The 24,706-nt window shown below is 47.6% G+C and overlaps 1 protein-coding gene across 5 annotated transcripts in view; it reads right to left on the reverse strand.

Moving 5' to 3' along the window:
* HERC2 (HECT and RLD domain containing E3 ubiquitin protein ligase 2) overlaps positions 1 to 24,706 on the reverse strand; it is a 1,676,463-nt gene that overhangs the window by 1,225,267 nt on the left and 426,490 nt on the right. For all 5 annotated transcript variants that reach the window (XM_086934186.1, XM_086934185.1, XM_086934187.1 and 2 more), the window contains exons 32-34: positions 6,704 to 6,877; positions 6,449 to 6,585; positions 6,203 to 6,354 (exon numbers count right to left, since the gene is read on the reverse strand). In XM_086934186.1, coding sequence (XP_086790312.1) covers positions 6,203 to 6,354; positions 6,449 to 6,585; positions 6,704 to 6,877 — 463 coding nt within the window. The remainder of the gene's footprint in view (positions 1 to 6,202; positions 6,355 to 6,448; positions 6,586 to 6,703; positions 6,878 to 24,706) is intronic.

The following is a 24,706-nucleotide window of genomic DNA, read 5'->3' on the forward strand; positions in this document are numbered from 1 at the left end:
CACACACACACACACACACACACACACACACACACACACACACACACACACACACACACACACACACACACACACACACACACTTAACACAGATCCTCATCCTGTGAAGCACTGTCCTTGATTTTTTTGGCAAATCACAGCAGGAAATTTTAATATGCCTTGTGTGAAGGTCCTCAGTTAGTGCTCTGGGGCTCTACATGAATACACTCAAGCAATTTACTGGCAGTGCTGCAGGGATTAGAAGTGTCAACTAGATCTCTCCTTCCACTGTGAGCGCTGCCCAAGGCACCCCATGTCATGTTGAAAACCAGTTTCAGCCATTCCTAATGTTTTGGCCAACAGCACATTGATTTTTGGGCTAGTAGTTTCAGTTTTACCTTAAATGTTAGATGGGTTAATATGCACAAGGGCGTAGCTACAATTAGTGCAGCAGGGGTAATTACGCCAGGAGCCAGAGCCTTTGAAAGACCGACTGAACCCCAATAACTGGTGTATTTCACTATAACAACAACACTCATAGAGGTAATATTCCTTGCTTGCACCAGGGCCCTTGGAATCCTTGCTACGCTATGAACATGCAAATCTGATGGTTTGCAACATTCTTCCTCTGCTCCTGACAGGCCATCATGTGGAGCTTAGGTGAACAGGCCATGGGATGTCTTGACTACTGCACTGTTAGCTACTCAGGATTTCCAATAGAAACTTATTGATAGAAGCATTCTAAAGACTGCAAAACTAGGCTGCCAGAATGTGCTGGAATCTAAACAAACGCCGCAACATCATCACCCTGACATTGAAAGCATCTGTGGATGCAAGGACCTAGTTCTAGGTCCTGGATTCTGTCCACAAAAGCTTCAGTTGAAATGGCTCAAGTAGTCACAAGCTCCGGCCTGACTCTCCCACAACCAGGAACCTGCATTCAGCAACGCACATCTCGTCAATAAATGATCATTCAAGTGGCCTTAGAACGGAGGCAGTTCTTTGGAAGTCTAGGACTCGGGGCTCTGGATAGTTCTGAACCACAACCCGAGAGGCGACTCAAACAATGTGCGGTGCAGACAGAGCATGCTTGAAAGCATAATTTTTCAAACTTGCCAGCACTCGAGATTTCTACGTTGCAAAGGATGGAGTTCTCAGGTTTCTCTAGTTCGTGCATAGCATGGTTTGCAATTCCAGGTTTTTTTATTTGCAGTCTCTAACTCATACTTTTGTTTATTCCATTATAAAATCAGCACTACCTGGCCCAAAACGCACAGAAAAAAACATGGATTCGCTGCTTATACACAAAGGAAACCGGACAGCTCTTACCTGGGTCGTGAGTGAATAATATTTGAAAAGATTGTGCCTCGACGATCATTCTTCGACCATTGAACCTACCAGAGCACTAGATCAACTGACAGACACACCGATCGCCATACAAAACTCCCACATACGTAATGAAACAAACTGTAAGCATAGACTCCAAAATCTATGAATGGAAAGTGGTGGTAATTAAAAACTGGATGAAGGTGTCACCTGTGAACAAGTGCCACTTGGTAACTATGCAGTGTCCATAGGGAGGCACAGGGGGCTGTAGGGCACCGGGTGCAGGGGTGTCTTTGGGTGTCGGAAAAGCTTACCCTCAGCTGGTTGCGGTTGGGGGGGCCCCTGGTTCTGAGTCTGCAGGCGTCGGCTGGTTCGTCGAGGAAGGTCTTTGGGCACTGGACTTCGGGTCCCAGTCGCCGGGGGGAAGTCCTTGTGGTCGTGGTTCGGGTTGGCCCGGCCCAGGCTCGGCTGGTGCAGAGTGGGCTGGTACGGAGCTTCCTGGTGGGCACAAGGTGGGTTGCTGCAGCAGAGCCTCTGTTGATGGGAGTCCCAATCTTCGAGAGGGTCAAGGCAGGCAGGTCCTCTGGGTGATCCAAGGTTGCTGTCCGCAGAGGTCGCCGGGATTAGGCAGGAGCAGGTTCCAGGATCAACAGGCCGGTAGGGCTGGTGCCAAGTCAGTTGTTGCTGTCCTATTAGCAGCTGTGCGGCGGGTCTTCTTCTTCTAGATCTTCTTTCTGCTTTTTAGGTCTCGCGACCTATCGATGTGCGCAAGCGCATCGAGCGGAGCGAGAATTCAAGTCTCGAAAACATCGTCAAACCAAAGGGCTTTCAGCCCCTCTGTTTTCATGAAGTTCACGTGAACAAGCACGCGCATTCAGGGCCAGCCCAGCACATCAAAGGGCTTCTCCTCCCCTAATTATTCATGGCCGGCCACAGGCCGGCCGTACTCTCAGTTTCCCAAGCCCGCCGCCATCCTCCACGCATCTCCTTTCACCATGCCTGCACTCTATACAGCCCAGCACATCAAAGGGCTTCTCCTCCCCTAGGGCTTCTCCTCCCCTAATTATTCATGGCCGGACGCAGGCCGGCCGTACTCTGTTTCCCTTGCCTTGTTTGATAAAAGCTTGCACACGGCTTTGTTGCGTGTGTTCAAAAAAGTGCGCTCGCTTTAAAGGTTTGCACCTCACCTGTACTTCAAATGCAGTAATTCATACAAAGCAGAAATCATTATTTTTCTCTTTTTCTGACAGGCGACACCATTCACTTGTTGGCTCCATGTAATACAAAATTCATAAATAATTGGAAAAATCGATACATCCATAGAGAGACTTTAAGTCCGCCCACTTAATCCATTAGTCTTTTCATCTGTCATACATGAGTTGCTTCCGTCCATCACAGCATACTATGGAGCAATTGGTCAAACAGCTTGCATTGAGAATTATGGTATTTTTTTCTTGATTGCATGTGCAGGTTCTGCTTCACTCCTCTGTCTCCTGTACTTCCTCTCGGCCTCTTATTCCTCCTGCATTCTTCTCCTCTGCTTTCCTCTCATGCAAATATCCTCTTTTGACTCTTTGCCTCTTTTGACTCCAGCTAATATCCTCTTCTCTTTTTGTCTGTTTGCCACTCTTTCCCCCCCCCCCCCCTGTTTCTTGTTCTCTCCTATTTCTGCTGGCGATTCCTCGTAGCGCCTTTCCTGCCTCCCGCTAGACCCGCCCATCACCATTCAGTGACACTCCCACCTCCCAGGCCCAACTTGATAGAGGCCACAGTGCAGCCGGGCCGCAGGAAAGCAAAAGACAAGCCCATCTGCGCCCGGTGCCAGAAACTCTGCAAGCACGCCTGTCAGCTGTGGGACCTCATCAACACCTTCTCCCTGACATAGTCACACACTGGAATTGCATCTACAAACTGGGAGGGGAGATTGCCATGAACCACAAAGAACCCCACCACGACGGACACTGCCATTCCCGCTATGGAACATCTCCACTTCACACTCCAAACCCACGGTAATTCCACTGTCGGGAGGACCTTCGCCTACAGACCCCCAGGACTGCCCCCCCTAGCTTATGTAACATTCTTGCTGACTGCATGGCCCCACTTGCCATAAACTCCAAGGATTAATCTTGCTCAGTGATCTAAACTTCCACCTGAATGTTGTCAATGATCACAACACCGCCAACCTCTTCGATAGCATGCACATCAGTCTCACCCAACTAGTCAACTGCCCCATTCACACCGCAGGACATACGCTGGATCTCATCTTGACCTCCAGCAAATGGCACCACATGAGGCTCTGCTTTGTTTCCAGTTTTTTACTGCACAAACCAGATCGAAGTCATTTCGCTGGAAACACACACCGTTTAATTGCTCAGATTAACAATGGCCAGTTCATAAAATTTACCTACAGTTTATATATTGCTGACTTTCCAGCAATTCACAATATTTTCAGCCTTTTCATTGTAAGTGGTTTCTGCCAGGCGTTCCCAGAAATACTCACATTAGTGTCACTCTGTACTTGCCAATAGGTCTCGCAATAGGAAAGTTGGAGCTATTACAATTGCAAATAACAATGCCTTTTATTTTTATTGTAAAAACATAAAGGGCTTTGTCATTTACAAAACCAATAGCTCCAACTTTCCTACTGCGAGACCTATTGGCAACGCCAGTGCTTGTTGATATAGGGATCTGAGGAAGGAAGGTTCAGGGATCCCCTAAATACAAATTTAAGGGGCGTTACATGTAGGGCAAGGGCAGGGACCAATGGGTCCCTGTCCTGGGGTGAGGACACCCCCTAGTCTGCTCCTCTCCTGTGGGAGGGGGACAGAAGCCTAGCTGGGATTGGGCAGGGCTCCCCATCTACAAGATGGCCGGAGCCCGGGGTCGTGCTTCACCTCGCCTCCTCCACCTGAGGGGGGGGGAGTTGGCATAGGTTGGCACGACCTCCTTCCTGACGTAGTTTTTCCCGCCAGTCTTCCCGCCACAGTGGGGGTAGAACGGGTGGGGGGGGGCAGTTGCTGGGTACAGCAAATGGTCTGGAGAAGCTCTCAGAGCTTTTGTCTGATGTCCCTGGATGGACAGGGGGAAGCCTTTGAAGCTTCCCCCTGTCCATCCTGGGGGAGGAGACATAGCAACTCGCCCAGGATGTGCATTGCTGCAGGCCCAGGAGAGCGGGGGCTCTCCACCCAGGGGTCCAGCAACATGTCTGCTGTGTGGCAGCCTCTGCAGCCACTCAGCCCAGACATGGATTGTAGGTTCGGATTTTGGAGGGCATCTCTAAGATGCCATCTCGTGCATCTTACATTAAAACCCACACTGGCATCAGTGCGGGTTTAATGTGCTGAGAAGTTTGGTACCAAACTTGTCAGTCTTCAGTGTAGCCATTATGGTGCTGTGGAGTTCGTAATGACAACCTCCCAGCACCATATACTCTTAAATGGCATCACTGCACTTACAGTGCCCAGGAATTGCTTTGGGTACTGTAGGGGCACAGAGCCCATGCACCTGTGCCCTCACCTCTGGCATAGGGCACCCGGCTAGAAGGGTGACTGAAGTATGCCAGGGCAGTGGGGTCTGTGGGTATGGCACACAGGGATGTGGGCCATGTTGACTCTTGTTTTAGTTCTGCACTTAGGCACTCATCCTGCAAAGGCAGTGTGTAGGTGCCACGGTGCAGGGCCCCTGAGGGTGGCACAATAAGTGCTGCAGCCCTCAGGGGTCTTCTTTGGTCACCATGCCCTGGGTACCTAGGGTACCATTTACTAGGGGCTGACAGGTGGCCAGAGATGTCAATTGGGTATTTTGTTTCAGCATAGCTTTTCTTTTTAGGGAAGGAACACAGGCCCTGGGTACCTGACTAACAGGGACCCAGGGCACACTCAGTCAAAGCACATCAGCAGTTCAGAAAAAAGTGGGGGCATACCAAGGCAAGAAAGATGGCGCTTTCCCACACTTATGACCACCCATCCTTCCAGCTGCTGTCCAAATGAATACATGTGACAGACACCTACCATCAAAGAACCTAATACTTCACTACATGTGGAGTTCAGCTAACCATTCTGCTATATCACAGGCTAGTCTTTCCATCAATATAATACAGGGGTACCATCCACTAGGCTTGGAACCACTGGTCTGAGGGGATCACTCTCAGAATAATACTAAAGCTAGCTTAGCTAATCAGCACCTAAATGGGTCCACAGAGCTGCATGATTTAAGCAAGATGGCTCCCTAATCAATTGCATTCACATTTAGATCAATCTACTCAGTCACTTCCCAGTCAAGGGAATGTGTATACACTTAGGAGGATAAATAAAGTTACATTTAAAAATAGATACTTTTAGAAACTTCTCACAAATACAAAGCTCAGAAAGTGTGCAAGCTTGTAAGGGTGCATTAAAATGATGCATAAAGATGATGCCCCAGACTCATCTTAAAATATATATTACCTCCTTTGAGAGTGTAAATACCACACTGGGTTGAATTCATGTGAGTTGGCTAACCCAGTCGAGGCATATAGGAAACTGTGCTCATTTTCTGTGTGTACTTTTAATAAATGTGGTATTCCTCCCTCATACATACCATCAGGCTATACTTGTGTATGGCCAGACAAATGTTTACCACTGAGACTGTAATGAACAAAGAAGAAGTCCACTAAAGCATCACCATGTCAACAACTCGGACAGAAAAATAAAAGTCTTACAACACACATGTGGGTATCAAACCAAATGTTGGGAAAAAATGTTTTATCTGTAGCCATCTGGGCCCTTAGCGGTGTAACTTTCTTAAAATTAGCATTATGGGTAGTAATAAGTTCACAGATTTGTACAGTTTTCAATGTATATGCTTGTCAAATTATTTACACCAGTGAAGTAGGAGACCGAAATTAAAAGACACTTACCTAGTTCTTTAAATCGGCTGTTGGCCTCCAACAAGATGTTACGAATATTCTGAATAGCCCAGGCATACAGCTTCCCAAATGTCACTTCTAACAACATTCGATTAAATGGTGGTATTAAATCAACATCCTTCAAACAGTCCGTAAGTGGTTCCCTAATATAATGATAAAGTATAAAACAAACAGCTTGCATCCGAGTAGAATAGACAGGGTTTACACAATTCTATAAACAATTTGAAATTAAATTACCCTAGATTGGCCCCTTCCGGGATAAGCCTCTGCCAGCCGCAGAACATTGCATATTGAACGGATGGAAGTAGGAAATTCTTGGTGGCAAGTTTCAAAATCGTGTCAATTCCTTCAAGTCGGACTTCTGCTCTTTCCAACTGCAGACAAATTAATTTAAATACCATGAAACTGAACCAAATCTTCACATTAACCTATCATTTGAATTCAATAATTGCCATTTTCAGGGAAAACACCAATGGCCAGCCAGCAACTTACCTGTTTAAGTAAACATTTTCTCATCTTTTCTACATCTACTGGCTCTTCTTTCAGTGCAAATTCAACAATTGTGTTCAGTAGTGCAGATTGTGGATACAGGCCTTGCACATTTTGCTTTAACCACTTATATTTCTGAACCCCTGCAACAGTACTTAGAAGAGGCTGCCACTTGTCCTATAAAAGAAACCAACAATCAACTTAAGTTCCCTTGTAATACTTCAATAATAGATAAATCATACGCATACTTCTACATGTACAAAGGGCAACCAAGCTTCCCTCTGAAAACTGCAACAAGTTACTTACCTTGGGTAATGATGTATCTGGTTGAGACGATTCTAGCTGCAGATTCCTGAACGTAGAATTATCCCCAGGCGTGAGACTGGGTCTGGAAAATTTTGCCACAGAATCCCTGCGCGCAGGGGGGGGGGCGACATCACGCGACTCTGCCCAGACATTGCCCGCGTACATGACGTAAGCGAGGTCACTTAAGTCCCACCCCAGAGCGACTACGTCAGTTTTCTTCGGAGAACTTTTCCACGCCACAACACAGAGCCCATTAGACAAAACTGTGAAAGTATAGGAACAGTGTGCGAAAAGAGCAGAAATTTGAGAAAAATGAATGGTGGGGAACACCACCATAAGGGACAGTGCCAGACACTGCAGTACCTAAAAGCGGGGGAAAAGAAAGAAAGAAAGAAAGAAAGAAAGAAAGAAAGAAAGAAAGAAAGAAAGAAAGAAAGAAAGAAAGAAAGAAAGAAAGAAAGAAAGAAAGAAAGACAGAAAGACAGAAAGACAGAAAGACAGAAAGACAGAAAGACAAAGACAGAAAGAAAGAAAGACAGAAAGAAAGAAAGACAGAAAGAAAGACAGAAAGAAAGACAGAAAGAAAGAAAGAAAGAAAGAAAGAAAGAAAGAAAGAAAGAAAGAAAGAAAGAAAGAAAGAAAGAAAGAAAGAAAGAAAGAAAGAAAGAAAGAAAGAAAGAAAGAACAGGGCAACGCCCTGAGCAGCAACCCTGCCTGTAAGGAAATAGCCCCCTTTGGAGGCAAAAGAGCATACGAAAAAATGTCGCGATAACATGTAGCAGGACTACAACCCCAAGCAATAACAATGAAGAACAACAAGTCCGGGACAGACAAGTAACAACAATACTCCAAGACAGCCCCCTCAAAGAATGTGGCATCCCCCACAAGGAACAAAGGGCAGAGGCCCCACTAAAGACCCCAACCTAGAGGATAGCCGAGGAACCAGAATCCCTAGTAGTGAAAGGGAAGAGGGGGGTGAAGGTAGGCCCCAATCCGGGGCAACCAGAGCGTAAGGGCACAGAAGTACCTATAACCCATCCTCCAAAGGCCAAAATAAAAGGGAGGAACGGAACAAATAAACAGGAGGAAGCATCCTACCATGAAAGAAAAGAAGAATGCACCCACAGAAGACATAGCCACCCACAGGGAGGCGAGTGTAGCAGACCAAGCCGAAAGTCCTCGCAGAACAGGGAGGAAGGGCGGGCCGTGAAGGAATCTGCGGCTAGAATCGTCTCTACCAGGCACATCATTACCGAAAGTAAGTAACTTGTACATCTGATAGAGACTACTAGCTGCAGATTCCTTACCGTAGAATAGATAACCTAGCGACCTAGCCATACCCAAGGGGAATGAGGGTCTGCGAGAGGACCCCACCAGCCTGGACATAATGAAGGGTCCCTCAGGGGACGAGTATAACGGACAGGTAGAATAGCCCTGTCCCCCCGGCAAGGGGAACACCTGCATCTGGAAGACCACTGACCCCAGAGGGGAGGCAGGAAGACAAGAAGGGAGGCAGCCCGCCGCAATCAGCAGGAGAAACTAGGGCAAGCCGAAAAGAGGCCAGAGCGCCCCACACCCATTCAAGGTATCACGAGTCTCCACCAGAAGCCCCAAGGCCCGAGCAATGAAGAGGAGCACTGAGGAAGAAGAGCAGCCTAGAGACTCCAAGGAGAAGAGGTAGAGTGAAGGCAAGCTCCCTCCCCACCGGGAAACACCCAGTGAAGAGGGCCGCCAAGCCTATCACAGCCAGAAGGCAATAGACAAGACAGAACGACGCCTTCAGCAATAAGGCAGGCGGAAGCAAAAGGGTTGCCCAAGGTCACTCAGGGAGAACTGCCCAACACCCTGCAGGGACAGACAGCGCCCAAAGAGGCACAAGAAATGTAGGAAACACAAGAACCACCTCAACCCTTAGGGAGGAGAGGTAGAACGGAAGACAGGGCTCACTGGAAGAGGGCTGAACAAACCCCAGTCTCAAGCAGCGGACAAGGCAAGGACGGCTGTCCCGGTAAGGGCCAAGAAGGCACCACCGTGCAAAAGAACAGCAGATCGGCACCGACAGGCACAGTCAAATGCAGACAACACCACAGAACGGTGCACCCAGGACAAGCGAGACGCAAGCCAAAGACAGAGGCCAGGAAGGCCAAGAAGGGCCCCGGACACACCCCAAGGGGGGAGTCCGCACACACGACCCAAAAAGAAGCGGAAACTGGCAGAGCTAAGACGCAAGGCCGCAGACAGCAGGCCAGACCAGGCTAGCAATTCAGCGACCCCAGAGAAGGACGTCGCGGGGCGCAAGTCAAGCCATTCCAAACCATAGCTAGAGGATCGCACCAGCAACATACTGTAATGCCATGGAGAGCAGAGGCCCGAAAGGCGACCACACCTCCCCAGCACAACAGCTATATAATAGCTAACATTACCCCACATAGGGCATGTTGCGTCCCAAGACATGGGAACCCTTTTAGGAAAAACATTCCGCAGCAGAGGATACCAGAAAAGACCTGCGGAGAACCCGCAGACGGCTTGCCAGTCAGCCAAGAGGAATAACAGAATGCCTAAGCAGAGGGCCAACATGGCCTAGCAAAGGTCAAAAAACACAATTCAAAAGGGGGCCGGACCAGCAGCCAACAGCGCCACAGTCCCAATCGAAGGGACTCGAATGCACATTAATCACACAGAACACACAACTGGGGAGACCCGCCCAAACGGAAGAACACCTCCCCAAAATCCAGACCAACTCACAGGTCACTGAGGGGAAGAAGAAGAAGAAGAGGAAGGAAGAAAAAGAAGAGGAAGGAAGAAAAAGAAGAGGAAGGAAGAAAAAGAAGAGGAAGGGGGAAGGAAGAAAAAGAAGAGGAAGGGGAAGGAAGAAAAATAAGAGGAAGGGGAAGGAAGAAAAAGAAGGGGAAGAGGAAGGAGGGAGGAGGGAGGATCGAGGATCGAGGATCGAGGATCGAGGATCGAGGATCGAGGATCGAGGATCGAGGATCGAGGAGGGAGGAGGGAGGAGGGAGGAGGGAGGAGGGAGGAGGGAGGAGGGAGGAGCGAGGAGCGAGGAGCGAGGAGGGAGGAGGGAGGAGGGAGGAGGGAGGAGGGAGGAGGGAGGAGGGAGGAGGGAGGAGGGAGGAGGGAGGAGGGAGGAGGGAGGAGGGAGGAGGGAGGAGGGAGGAAGGAGGAGGGAGAGGGAGAGGAAGAGGAAGCCCCGCCAAGAACCTCTGAATGGCCAGGTCCGCAGGGGCGTGGAATAAAATCGAAACTATCGAAAGGAAGGTCCACCAGCCGTTTTCGAACGTTCTCCGGGAACACACTGTCCCGAAGCCAGGCATGTCGACGAAGCGCGACCGAAGAAGCATGGCACGAACAAGTACCTCCGAGATGTCCCGAGCGGAGCGAAGAATAAACGCCGCCTGCTCCTAGCCATCCAACACATGGTGCCGCAGATCAACGCAGGCACCCTCCTGAGAAGCAGCAGACATAAGGAACTCCGCCGAGTCCCACAAGCAAAAGGTGGCCTCAGCAAAAACACACAGAGTGTTAAGGGCCCGCAGAGCCATGATGGTGGAGGCGAACATATTGCACCCCCAGGAGTCAAGCCAGTGGGCCTCCCGTGACAGGGGAGACAAAAGCGGCGGCAGAGAGGGAAAGGCATTCTGCAAAAGAGGGCCCCTGATAGAGGGGTGGAGGGAAAAACACACAGAATCACGTGGCGCCGGATGGTGGCGGTGCAGAAGGTGTTGGGGCACTGGGTCCCCCGTGGCGGGGCTGCCCCAAGTCCCCAAAAGATAAGAATGGCGTGAACCCTAGAAGGTAAGCAGCAGCTCCCTATCCCCAGAGCCCTGATGGAGAGCCTCCAGAAGATGATCCGCTGGGAAATGGGCCGCTGGATCACCCCTGCGCTGTAGCAGGGTTTCCGTTCTCTCACAGAACTGTGCATAGAGATCTAGAACCTCAGTGAGTTAGGATGATCCAAAACTCATCTCAGTATCAGAAATCCCCTTACCTAGCTAGCTACAGTGTCTCATGGCTCATTATGGAATGATCCATGTCTTAGACAAACCAGAACATGAACTTTAGAATACCTCAGGAATCGTGGAACACATGAACACTCTTTCGTTATATAATCATTTCAAACCAAAACTGAGAGTCAAAGAACACAAGTGCAAGTTTGAAATATTTATTATTCAATGCAAAGTTCTCAAACGCAGTATCTTGTATAATACCAAAATGCAGATTATAAAAATCAGAGTCAGCAGCATAGTCACTAATCCATAGTAAGCAAATGGTGATAGCATGTTATAATGCAAAATCTATAGAAATCTATATCACCTATATTTCGCGCACCCTATTTATCATATTATTTTATATATATGAAGGTCTCATCCGGGTTTTAGCAGGGCGGCCCCATACCTCTAAATGTCAGTAGGAGTAGATCACATCAACAGCTACCAGCTCTCTTCATGCGCAGCACCAAGTGTGTCGTTCATTCCGTGTAACTCTATCTTAAACCCGCGTAGAGCCCAAAATGTTGGCATCAACATTATTTGTGTTATGTCTAATGTGGTGCGAGGATCAGGCCTTCCAGCAACCTTGTGTTAGGTTAATCTTAGACTGTTCAGCTCTCAGTGTGCAGACAGTTGTACCAAGTGTACCAGGCAAAGCTGATAGCATAGAAATAACATATTATTCCAAATAATCCACCTCACCGCTTCTAGGGTGAAAGCGACAACAACAAGTAGGTGTTGTGTGCAAAACTGAAGCCAAAGGAAAAACGGCTGTTTAAACATGTAATACACTCATGCTAACTTAACGCAATATATGTAACGAAGTATCCATATGACACCCCCCCATTGATCCGAGCACCGTCAAACATAAGGGAAAAGGCAATCATAAACAAGATACACAAAATGAAAGCAAAGTTCAATAATTTTGAGCTAAAATAAGCTAAAAAAATATGTATGAATGAATATGTATGAATGCCTACAGTGGCCTCAAATCAAAAACTAAAAATAAAACTTTCGAACCAAAAAAGTCATCCGCTAGGTCTCAAAATCATAGAATGTAGGACCAGGGCTCATTAATTCAAATGTCTGTATGAGAAAAGAACAAGGCACTTATCCGATATCCAAAGTCATGTGCTATATCGACGTTATCTTCAGCGACATCACGTGATTGAACTCTCCATCATTTGAGTACAGTTCACTCCTCCAATCCAGCAAGGGGAAAGTCATATTCCATAACAAACAATCCTCCCAGGTCTCTCACGATTGGACAGTATATGCAAAGTAAGTTGCAAAAGCCTCCAGCAAGAAATCACTGCCATCCTCCGAAAATAGTTCAGCAATCCAATTCAGCAATGGGAAAGAACATACGTGCTCTTCCAGCATCGGATCCTCCTGTAACGTCAGAGGACAACTCGGTGGGTTCACCAGAACGCTGTGTGTCAGAAAGGCATTTGCCGCTGCAGAGATCTCCCATTGGCCCAATATTCCATTCATCGCTGCCAAGGCCATAACTCTTTCGCCAGAACAAATCAGCTCGTGAGCCACCACGGGACGCATTCGCTGATCAAAATCGACGTCAGGAGCAGTCCTTAAGCATAGGCACAAATCAATGGCCCAATCGAACTCGCAGTTCAGGCAGTGAAACACAGGTTGGACACACGTGAAGTCGGTGAACCGAAATGACAATCTATAGGCCGTGCTTAATGCTGCAAGCGGCAAAGTTCCATAGTAATTGAGCATCCGATTACGGCACAGTGTCAGGAGGCGTTGAACGGCTTCTTGCGCAGGATGGGCATCCATGTTTTATGAAGAAAAACACCAATAAAATGCCAGCGGCTACAGCCAGCAACACAGGTAGTCCACCAAACAAACTCGAAAAAATAGAGTGGAAAAACGTGGGAATGATACCAAAAACTTTTTCAAACGTAGTCACGAGGCCACTGCTTACCAATTTAAAAAAATGTGCAAGCCCAGTCGTCGAAGAAGCATTAAAAATCTGGTGCACCAGCTCACAGAAATGAAACGGTAAATCAGTATTTAAAAGCGCCTGCACCTCTGTGCGGGTGTTAGCTATGTGAAGGACATAAGTTTCCCGGGCCGAACTCAGGGTCACTTGTTTTTGAGACAAAAGGGCCCTTATTCTGCTTAAACCATTGAACTTCGCTTCCAAGGTTGGAATCCGTGGCCAGATGGAGACATCTGAAGACCCATGCGTGGGTGGGTATAGAACATTCTTGCAACACACCACACGCTCTGATACAGTTACCACATAAGCCACACCAATTAATAACCCACAACATAACTCGTTGTTTAAAAGCAAATAACTACCATTAGCCAATAATGTAAATGTGGGAACCACTGCTGGAACTGGCGTGCCTTTTAAAACACACGCTAAATTTGGGCGGTCCTGATTACAAGAACCGTGTAACTGAATGTGTCTGCATATTAATGAATGGTCAGGTGACTGTGTGCATTCCTCACCATTAAGATTCACTTCTTTTCCATCCTTTAGACATCTATATGTGTATGGTAATGACCATGCCTCATGTAGAAATGCATTGCCTAGTGGTTCATATAGCAATATACCGCATACAGTTAGTAAATTTATATAAGGGAAATGGTAATGTAATTAATCCATGAATAAGCCACGTGGCAGTAGTGGTTTCAGCAACAGAGAAAGGTAAGGATTCTAGCTTTTCAATATGTAACATAGAAAATGAAGCATCACGCATTGAAAGCATGCGCTGTTTTTCAGTCAGATTAAAAGGGGCGAAAAGGGATGAAACGTTCAATGAGGTCCAGGGAACTCGACCAGCCTTAAGTGTCTGTAGGGTCCAGGCAAACTGCATTACAGAGCGTAATTGATTCTGACCATGGTATAACGTGGACACTTCATCATGTACAATATCAACAACAGAAGAAACAATATTATCCAATGTGTAAATCCTGGAAGAAAGCATGTTAATACTGTTATCGACCACTGCAAGCACTTTTTCCAAATTTGCTTGATCAATAGCCCTCAGGCGTTTAGCTGCCTCAACTTGTGAAAATTTCCAAATTTCATTGTATACAGCATAAAGAAAGCGTTTAGATCTACCCCTAGCCGGGCCTTTTATAAAATCATTCAGTTCTATATTCTCATTCAAACGTGACAGATGCAGTTTTACTGCAGCCAAAGTGGAATGTTGTAACCAGTTCTGACACAATTTGCCTACTGAATAAGTAGTAACCGTGTGATCTGTTTCAAAACGGGGATCCGGCCTGATGTGTTTAAAACCTTCAGACAAACCCAAAAAACGACGTTGGCAAGAATCAGAGCTTCTTTGCCACAAAAGCCACCCCTCTGGATCAAAACTGGAAATATTAAAGGAGGAATTGTGTAATAGGTCTCGCATCTCACTTATGGACAATGTAGTGAAATTATTCCAACCTGAATATTCTTCCAAATCAGGGATAGTTGGTGCATTTAATTTTTTAGATGTAGCCAATCCAAAACATGTTGTCTGGGAAATAGTAGAATTTAAAAACAACATGTGATTCGGGATGAGACATGCACGATGCAAAGCCTCAGTGCCTTGTACCTGCCAATCTTTGGTACCCCAAACCGATTTAAGGTCAATAGCTTCCTTCCATAACTCATAGCCATCTACAGCTAACCTGTCAAGAAAGGACTTTGAATACAGCAATTTTGTATCGGTAAGTCTGACTTTGGACATGAATTTCTGTTTCACTTTAAAATAAAACGACTCAGGATTTGATTGATTAAAATCTGTAAAATATAAGTATTTTCCCAGAAATGTACTCGAGCTCCCTTGCAAAGGCGCAGGACAATGTTCCCACTGTGTGTAGTTCACCGGAACCCTCCCGGAACTCGTTTTGTGTAAGAAATGATTTCCATAATGTTGATAGCAAAACAAATCACCATAATTAACAGAATCTAAGTACAAATCCTCAGCATCAAAGGCCGCATAATATTTCAAATCAGAGAACAATGCTTCTACGGCCTGAAGATCCCAATCATCAGAACGAATATTTTGCTTAATCACATCTCCCATGTTTACTCTAAGCACATTAGGAACATTAATAACTTCTGTGGGGCCATGTATCTGAAACCTAACCGCATCCCACACAATCCCATCAAGGACAGGCCAAGCAGTAATCTCTACTGTATTTAAGTCTCTTTTCAGTCTGTGTGCTGAATGTGAGGAGGAAAGAGGGGCCAATGTTCCATTAAGGTACCGAATTCCTGTTCTTTCTTTCACATAATGGCCATCGATCAGGCGAAAAAAATAAAACACAAAACCAATTGACATAAAAAGATAAAATGAAAATAGTATCAGCCAAATGTATGTCCAAGGTGGAATCAGAAAATGTTTTTTAAACAACGTGGCATATTTTGCAATAGTCGATGGTTTCTTTGAATGTTCCGAAACAGAGTCAAAAGAGAATCTGGCCTGGTTAGCCAAACGAGCTTGTAAATCGGACATAGATAAATCAGCAGGATCTGCATAGGTCAGCTCATCAATGTTAGTAACAGGAATAGTATTTAATAAAGGACTGGACATAGCAGGCATCTCGAGGGACACCTCCTGATCTGCACCAGATGTAAAAGCCAGCACAGAGTGCCTCACCATGGAAGGACAGGATACTGCCGGTGTCATGCTATGAAGAATCGGCCACCCTGTGTGTCTTGACATTGTCAATAGAAATAAATCTGTTTTCTTTACGACCTGGAAGTGGTGGTAAAATGACTGTTCTTGTGCCCTTCACTCCAAGAACTCGAACCGGTGCTCGATACGAGGGACCAAACTCTTTCTTGTTATCGATCTTCTCTCGAACCAGTTCTCCAACTTGGGGTAGCCAGCCAACTACCGGGATCTGCAACGCATCATCCGACGTGGAGGGCAAGTGTTCCTTTGCAAGACTGTCTCTGGTCTTTTGTAGATCCTGTAAAACATTGCAATGTTCATCTACGTCAAAGGCCGAGGCCTGGGCCTGGCAGTCTGCACCATCGAGGTCAGGGACGTACATCTTGATACCAAAGAGCATTTCGTACGGGGCCCGCCCACCCAGAGACCTTCTAGGGAGATTATTAAGCGCACGCTGCACGCCATAGAGGTGGGTCAGCCAGTTTCTACCAGTGCCTATAACACGGGCTGTCAAAGATTGCTTTAAGTCGCGGTTCATTCTTTCTACTACAGAATTGCCCTCAGGCCTGTAGGGACTTGAAAACTTCACCTGTACTCCCAATGAAACCATAGCATCCTTATACGCCTTAGAGGCGAAAGCCGGACCCTGGTCCGAATGGAAAGCACCACAAGCAAAGATTCCCACAAAGACACGCAAATCCTTAATGACAGTTCGCGAATCAGCGCTTCGATGCGGCCATACCCACACAAAGCGTGTGCATGAGTCAACTGCTACTAAGATGTATTTATACGCAGTATCAGAAGAAAAAGGACCGCAGTGATCCAAATAAACGCAACCAAGCGGTTTATTAGAGATGTACAACTGTGTCTGAGGCGGACGCGCAGCAGTAGAAGGCTTGATCTGCTGACAAATGTCACACATAAGGACATATTCGCGCGTCTGTTTGTACAGTCCCCGCCACCAGAACCTCTGTTGTAGCTGAGTTACAGTGGCCGAGACGCCCGCATGCGCAGACGCCACACCTTCATGAGCCGCTGTAATCAGAGAAGCTCTGCGATCCGAGTTGGGAACTAGACGCTCTCCAACTTCAGGAATTTTCACATAAGGAACCTTATCGGGACTTAAGTGGTATGTGTACTTCGAAGGGAACCCCGCAGGATATTTACCTCCCTTCTCCGTGGCAGCAACAGCCGCCAAGATGTTATCATCTATTTTGCTTTTGGACCTCGTGACTGCTGCAACCAAGTATTTCGATACCGCAGACTTCGCTGCCTCATCAGCAAGCGAATTACCAACAGCGTGGACCCCCACGCGCTGGTGGCCGAGAGTATGAATCACAAACACGAGCGGCAGTTTCTCTTTAAGTTCCTCCACGCGGACCCAGATCATTTTATGTTTTATTGTGCTACCTTTGGAATCACGAAAATCATTCTGAATCCAAAAGAACAAGTTCTCATTGTAAGACTGGACACAGTAGTAAGAATCACTTACGATTAAAGTCGTCACACAAGGATCAGCGTACTCCAATGCGAGCATAAGAGCACGAAGCTCTGCTAATTGTGCGGTGCAGTCCCCTAGTGTTTGCGTGTGCACAACACTGGACTTGAACTCATCGTTCACCATGGCACCGACTACAATGGCGCAAGCGGAAACGTAGGCATGTTTAGAGCCATGCGCAACCTGCGCCGAACCATCAGTGTAAATGATACAATGGAAATCCTCCAACGGCCGCATCGCTAAAGGAGCAGGATGAACAAATTCATACTGTAAATACTCCTGCGACCGTAAAGCGGCGTCAAAAATAAACGTGACATCCTGGGATGTCAAGGATGTAGCCCACTGAATCCACCGAGGGTGCAAAGCTTTAGAATTCGGTACACTGGCTTTCGTGACCGCCTCCAAGGCAGGACACGGGGTAACAACCAACATGCGCTTTCCCTGCGACAGGGCACGTTCCTTAAGAATTGCCATCTGCACAGCCGTTAAAACTTTCTCCACAGTGGAAAAACGCAGTTCAGCCGAAGTGTACAAGTGTGACTTGTAAGCAATAGGTACAGTATCCCCTTCATTAAAAGTCAGGTACGTGAAACCCACCGTCCCAGGGATAATTCTTATCACCAGGTTGGTCTGGTTATCACGAGTCTGTAAGTAGTCAGAAGCGAGCAAATCAGCCTGCAAAGACTGCAGAATGGCTGAATGCTCAGGCAGCCAGCATGATTTGGAAAAAGATGGTTGTACCAAGGCATATAAAGGCTTGATACGCTGGGCATATTCCGGAATGTATGTCCTCCCGAAATTTAAAAAACCCAGTAAAGACTGTAATTTTTTCAGCGTTGTCGGAGAGCGCAACTGCGCGCATTTCTCCAGGAAGTGAGGAGCCAACCCCTTTCCTTCGTGGTTAAGTTCATAACCCAGAAACAACACTGTGTACTCCGCAATGTGTGATTTTGCAAAGTTAAACTTGTAACCCATGTCTGCAAAGTTACAAATTATGCTATTTACTCGACACAGATGCACCCAAAGTTCGTCGTCTGTGAGATAAATGTCATCCACATACGAACATGCAACAGGATCGAAGCTCTCCAAAAGAGAGACTATGCGGGCGGAAAACACTCCAGGACTATTCTTATATCCCATTGGGAGTCGTTTAAACATTTTTTGTACGCCGCCGCACGTAAAACTGGTCCACTGGGAACTTAGACCATCTAATCTATGTGCATAAAAACCATTGGAAATGTCAAGCGTGGTTTTGAACCGTTTGCGCTCAAGACTATTCACTAGGGCAGAGCCGTGAGTATTCTGTACCGCACAGTTACGGCAATGCGAGTTCAAATGCCGGTAATCCAAAACCAGACGGTATGAGCCGTCCGGCTTGTTAACAGTAAAAAGTGGATTATTCATTGGTGACACACACGTTTCAATTACACCTTGATATTCCAATTGTTCAAGGATAGCCGCGACCGAAGCTTTAGCTTCACGCCGTATGGGATACTGGGGTTGTGGCTGCGGCTGTGACCGTAAAGGAATCTCATGGCTAGGGGACAATTTATCCCAGCCACACTGATTTCGGTACACAGCCGGCGCAAGCGACAGAGCCCACTCTTCTGCAAAATGCAGCGCTTCCACTCTCGATACAGTGTGCGCGAAACTGGGGAGGATCACCTCCTCCCCTCGCGGAGCTGCGAGAACAAAAGGTGGGGGCCAGTCAGCCTCCGAAAGCAAAATGTCATACGTATCCGAAAGATTTTCCCAAAATACCCCTTTTACAGTTCGCTGCATGTCACCTTCAATTAACAGGACAATTTCAAAAAGTCTTTCAGGGGGAGCAACATGTGTATCAGCCGTTTCAATCACAATAAAAGTTTCAGTCGCTGTCACCTTCAACAGTGGACGGAGGGCCTCTCTCACTATGGTAATCTCCGCCGCGCTGTCCAGCAAGGTCAGAGCCCACGTCAGATTCCGAAGCCGTGTTCTCACTATCTGGGGCATATCGATGCGCCGTTAAGGCTGCGACTTTCTTCTTGGCAAACTGCGGTCTCTTTGGCGTAGAGTCGTCCCGCTGATCCCCTTCACTTCGCGTGCAGGGCTGGCCACGTCCTTGCTGGCCACCCCTGCCCCTGCCGCCCCCTCCACCACCGGTCGACGGAGCCGATGAGTCCTGAAAGGAACGAGGAGAGCGTTGGTCAGAAGCCTGAAACCTCTCAGGCGATTTAATCGTCGCGCGATCGCGCAAATCATAAACTCGATCTGACTGCGCAGGCTGCGAAGGCGTAGGACTAGAAACCTGTGTCTGCTGTTGTTGTTGCTTACCCTGATTCTGCTTTTTAGGCCAATTTTGTTTTTTGGACTTGGGTTGTCCACCCGTTTCCGAAGACTGTCCCTGGGGCTGCTTCTTCTCTATTTCAGAAAAAGCCTTTAAACCCTTAGAAGTGCGGCCAACCATTTTATAAGCCGCCACAATAATTCTTGCCAGCTGACGGGGTTTCTCGGCATCGGGAATTAACGCCAGAGCATTGGCCACCTGAAAGTTCACTGCATCCCCCTTGACATTCGCAAGGATAAGACCGCAAACCGTCTCAAACGAGCCGCTCAGGCGCATACCTAATTCAACCGCCGACTCCGGTCCGTGGTCATCCTGAACACGTTTAAGGACCGCAGAAAGGTTTGACACAGACGGGGTGCCATAGCACCTCGAGTAAACCGCTGCAAAAGTCTTACCCCAAGTTTCACAGTCAGCAAGTTCAGGGGCTAAATCTTTCGGTAAACTAAGCGTAAGAATCCGGTGTTTTTCACCCGGAGTCGTATTAGGAAACACAGCCTCCAGCTGGTCGAATTTCTCGGCAAGCCAGTAAGGAAAATCATCCTTATCCTGGGGCTTCTTGCCCATAACGGAATTCACCAAGACAGGACTGATTTTCAAACCAGCCTGTTCTGCTCGAAGCTGCGCACCTGCTGGGGCTGCGCCTTGAACATTACGACCAATGTAATGAACAAGCGCCCTAATCACTCCAACCGCGACTTCATGAAGACGCCGCAGTTCAGCTACACTACAAGTAGCGCGATTAGGGTGAGGAGTAAATCCACCCAAAGCGGGCCAATTTGTGCCCGGAATGGACAAAGGACCTAACCTCGGAGCCGTTAAAGAATGGGGTAGGGCGCCACCAAACCAAACTCCGTGCTGCCAAGCATCGATAGGTACTTCCAGTGCCCTGTACGGAGCATAAGCCGCCGGTACAGCCGAGGCAGTGTATGAATGGAAGACACCCGAATTAGCGTCCACTTCCGGAAATGTCACCCAGGAATAAAACAATTCGTACGGGTACGCATGTTCCGCACTCACCACTAGAACCACAGCCAAGCCTTCCACAGGGACATTATATGCCCGCAAGTGGTCGCGACCCGCGACACGGCTATGCTGCGGTATGTCCACGGCCATGGTAGCACAGGAAGAGAAAAAAAGGACAAAGAACACTTTGTAGCACAACTGGGTAGTAATTCAAAGAAACCGTTTTTAGAAGAATTCAAGCTTGAAAAGACCTATTAAAAAATAGGTAGGTTTTTCCGACACCACCGTTTACCGGAAACGGGAATGAAGGTGTCAAGGTCTGAATGATATACTACTCGAGTGTCATGTTTTAAGGCCAACAACGTACGGGCGCCATGTAGCAGGGTTTCCGTTCTCTCACAGAACTGTGCATAGAGATCTAGAACCTCAGTGAGTTAGGATGATCCAAAACTCATCTCAGTATCAGAAATCCCCTTACCTAGCTAGCTACAGTGTCTCATGGCTCATTATGGAATGATCCATGTCTTAGACAAACCAGAACATGAACTTTAGAATACCTCAGGAATCGTGGAACACATGAACACTCTTTCGTTATATAATCATTTCAAACCAAAACTGAGAGTCAAAGAACACAAGTGCAAGTTTGAAATATTTATTATTCAATGCAAAGTTCTCAAACGCAGTATCTTGTATAATACCAAAATGCAGATTATAAAAATCAGAGTCAGCAGCATAGTCACTAATCCATAGTAAGCAAATGGTGATAGCATGTTATAATGCAAAATCTATAGAAATCTATATCACCTATATTTCGCGCACCCTATTTATCATATTATTTTATATATATGAAGGTCTCATCCGGGTTTTAGCAGGGCGGCCCCATACCTCTAAATGTCAGTAGGAGTAGATCACATCAACAGCTACCAGCTCTCTTCATGCGCAGCACCAAGTGTGTCGTTCATTCCGTGTAACTCTATCTTAAACCCGCGTAGAGCCCAAAATGTTGGCATCAACATTATTTGTGTTATGTCTAATGTGGTGCGAGGATCAGGCCTTCCAGCAACCTTGTGTTAGGTTAATCTTAGACTGTTCAGCTCTCAGTGTGCAGACAGTTGTACCAAGTGTACCAGGCAAAGCTGATAGCATAGAAATAACATATTATTCCAAATAATCCACCTCACCGCTTCTAGGGTGAAAGCGACAACAACAAGTAGGTGTCGTGTGCAAAACTGAAGCCAAAGGAAAAACGGCTGTTTAAACATGTAATACACTCATGCTAACTTAACGCAATATATGTAACGAAGTATCCATATGACAGCGCAAGATGCCCACAGCGTGGAAACAGCGCAAGAAAAGGCAGCACCCGCCTCTGTAGGGCCCCGACAAGGAGAAAGCAGCTCCTCAGTAGGCGACGGCTGCAAGGTAAGGTGGCCGCCCCCCAAGCCAACCAGAGGAAGAAAAGGCCAGGTCCGGAAAGGAGGAAGAGGGACCGGGGAGTGGGGAACCTGCGGTGCCTCCGGCGAAGGCCACAGCCTCGGCGACGGAGAGGAGCCGTCCTTGGACGACGTCTGGGATAAAGCCACGACGCGGCGGCCAGTCTCCGGCAAGGACGAAACAAGCAAGTGCCTCAGGAGAAGAGGAGGCGCCCGAAGAAGAAGCGTTGTCTGGTGCCGAGGGAGACGCCGGAACGACCTCCGCCACAGCGCACGCTCAGGAAACCGAGGCTGGTCCGGAGTCGGGCCGGCGAAGGGACGACGTCAGAAAGGCGTCAACACGACCTCCGATGAGGCAGCCTCCTGCGTGGAGGGACAAGAGCGACCCTGGGAGGGATGAGGGATCCCCGCCAGCCTCCTTCCGTGACGGGACGAGAGGGGCCCTCCGTCAGCCCCTGCGGTGCTGCTAGGGCCAGCAGCGTCGCCTCGGGCTCGTACAAGGTTGCCGCCTGTTCAGAGAACCGAGGGGCACTCAGGTATACGGCCCGCGACACCACAGGGACTGCCACGGGAGATTGCGGCTGGGTAGAGGCGCTGTGGTCCGAAGGAGGGACCCCCGAAGGGCCACACCCCAATAGCACCACATCCTCCGAACCTGGATCCGAACCAGTCGGCACCGAGGCCAGAGCCACCGGCGACGCTGCAGAGGCCCCGCACGCGACAAGTGATCCGCAGACGTCCCAAGAGGGGAAGGAGGTGGAGCTAACGAGGCCTGCAAAGCCGCCGCGTATGTCTCCATCTGGGCTCTAGTCGCCCCCACCATGGGAAACGGCAGATAGGGGGATGACACGCAGGGCCGCACCACCCGTGGAGAGCCCGCGCCCCCAACGGGGGACAAACTGCGACACTTACTGACAGGTGAGTAACGCTCTTGCGGCCTTGGAGAGGTACGATGTCGAATACGGAGGCGATGGTTCCTAAAACCCTCCGAAGGGGGCGGGCGCGTTGACTACGCCGCCCTGGACATGTTACTCGAAAGGAGTTTCATCCGGCGCTCCCGCCGGGACTTCGATTTCAGCTGCTGACATGCTCACAATCAGTGGAATCGTGGTGCTCTCCCAAACACCACATGCAGATAGGGTGAGGATCGGTCACCGACATCTGGCGCACAAGACGAGCACGTCTTAAAGCCCGAAGGCATTCGCACACTGTTCCCACACACACGCAACAAGCGAAAGGGAAAGGCCTGAAACAGGAGCACGATCCGGATCCGCATTGCACGCAGAAAAGGAAAAAACTGATGTAGGCACGCCGGGGTGGGACTTTTGTGACGTCGCTGACGTCACGTACGCGGACAATGTCAGGGCTGAGTTGCGTGATGCCATCCCCCCCGGCGCGCAGGGATGCTGTGGCAAAATTTTCCGGAACCAGTCTCACGCCTGGGGATAATTCTAGATTAAGGAATCTGCGGCTAGTAGTCTCAATCAGATTTTACTGTTTGAATAAGCTAATGTGGGAGAAACAGCTTATTTCAAATAAAATACTGGCATACAGGACAGGAAAGCAAGGTAATTTTAAGCTCAAGATCGCAACAAGAGAACAAGGATAATTTTTTCAAATGAACACAATTTTAGACTACAAAAATTGATGTCAGAGTCCTACTTATGAAGAACGGAGTGAAATCCATATTACAAAAAAGAAACCAAGAGGGTGTCTTTAGCACAGAGATCTGCTGTGCAAAGAAAATACCTGTGGTAATGGGGGTTTTCTATCAATTGAAAAATGAAGAACAGCACGACCAACCAAGGTCCAGCTCAACCAAAACACATGTACCATCAATAATTATAAATTTGGTGCAAACAACTCTTCCCGCACTCGTCGTCCCAAAGTGCAAATTGGGTCAAAATGTTCATCGGAAGGTGGAAGGTGCACTCGCTGGAATTAGACACAAACTCATGAAGTCCAATAAAATGTCTTTCTTTATTTTCGTAATCGTTAATAAGAAAGGCAGACAGCCAACGCGTTTCGTTCCAAGGAGGAACTTCGTCAGGGCTCTATATATAGATAGGCCAGTAGGCGGTGAGAACAGTCCAAAAGGAAGCAAATCGTAAATTCCAAAGGGCACAGAATACAAAACCAAAATCAATAATAATAATCTAATCAGTCGATGTGAAAGGTAACCCCAAGGTAGTTATAAAATCCACACAAAGCCACGTCTCCCCAAGAGCAGAGTCAAAAAGGAAAGATTTATTCCTATAACTAATCAGTATATAACCTTGCGATACCAAAAATTAGGTGATCAATGTGAAGGCTTGTTGCGATAACAAGTGGCAGAAGCAAGATAATTGAATGCCTGGCAGTTATGTTAGAAAAGCAATATATAGACAAAAAGGCACTTGTGAAATCCCGGTGGTAATAAACACCAAAGATGGCAAGACGGGCGGTAGCTAGCATATATCACTCTTCGTGTCAAGCAGCGATTTCCGGCATGATAACTGGAGAGTCTAATGGGGTTTTTCTATCAATACCACCACTTATTAATGTGACATTCTTTGCAAGCGTTTAACCAGGTAAGCTGAAAAAGATCTAACATTTGTTCACAAGTACCAAAGCCAGGTCATTTCTTTTAGGATAACAAGTGACTACGTAAATTACTCCAATATGGATTCAGTATGTGTACAATTATTGCATGCAAATGCTGGCTTAAATCTGTGGCATATGACTGGACGTCACTAAAGTGCCTGTGTTGTGAGTGGGATAACAAATGTTTAAGCAAAATTATGTTCTCAAAGAACAAATCAACGGCAACACTTATCTCACAAACTTG

Source organism: Lissotriton vulgaris, chromosome 8 (assembly GCF_964263255.1).
Source record: "Lissotriton vulgaris chromosome 8, aLisVul1.2, whole genome shotgun sequence".
NCBI classification, from domain to species: Eukaryota; Metazoa; Chordata; class Amphibia; order Caudata; family Salamandridae; genus Lissotriton; species Lissotriton vulgaris.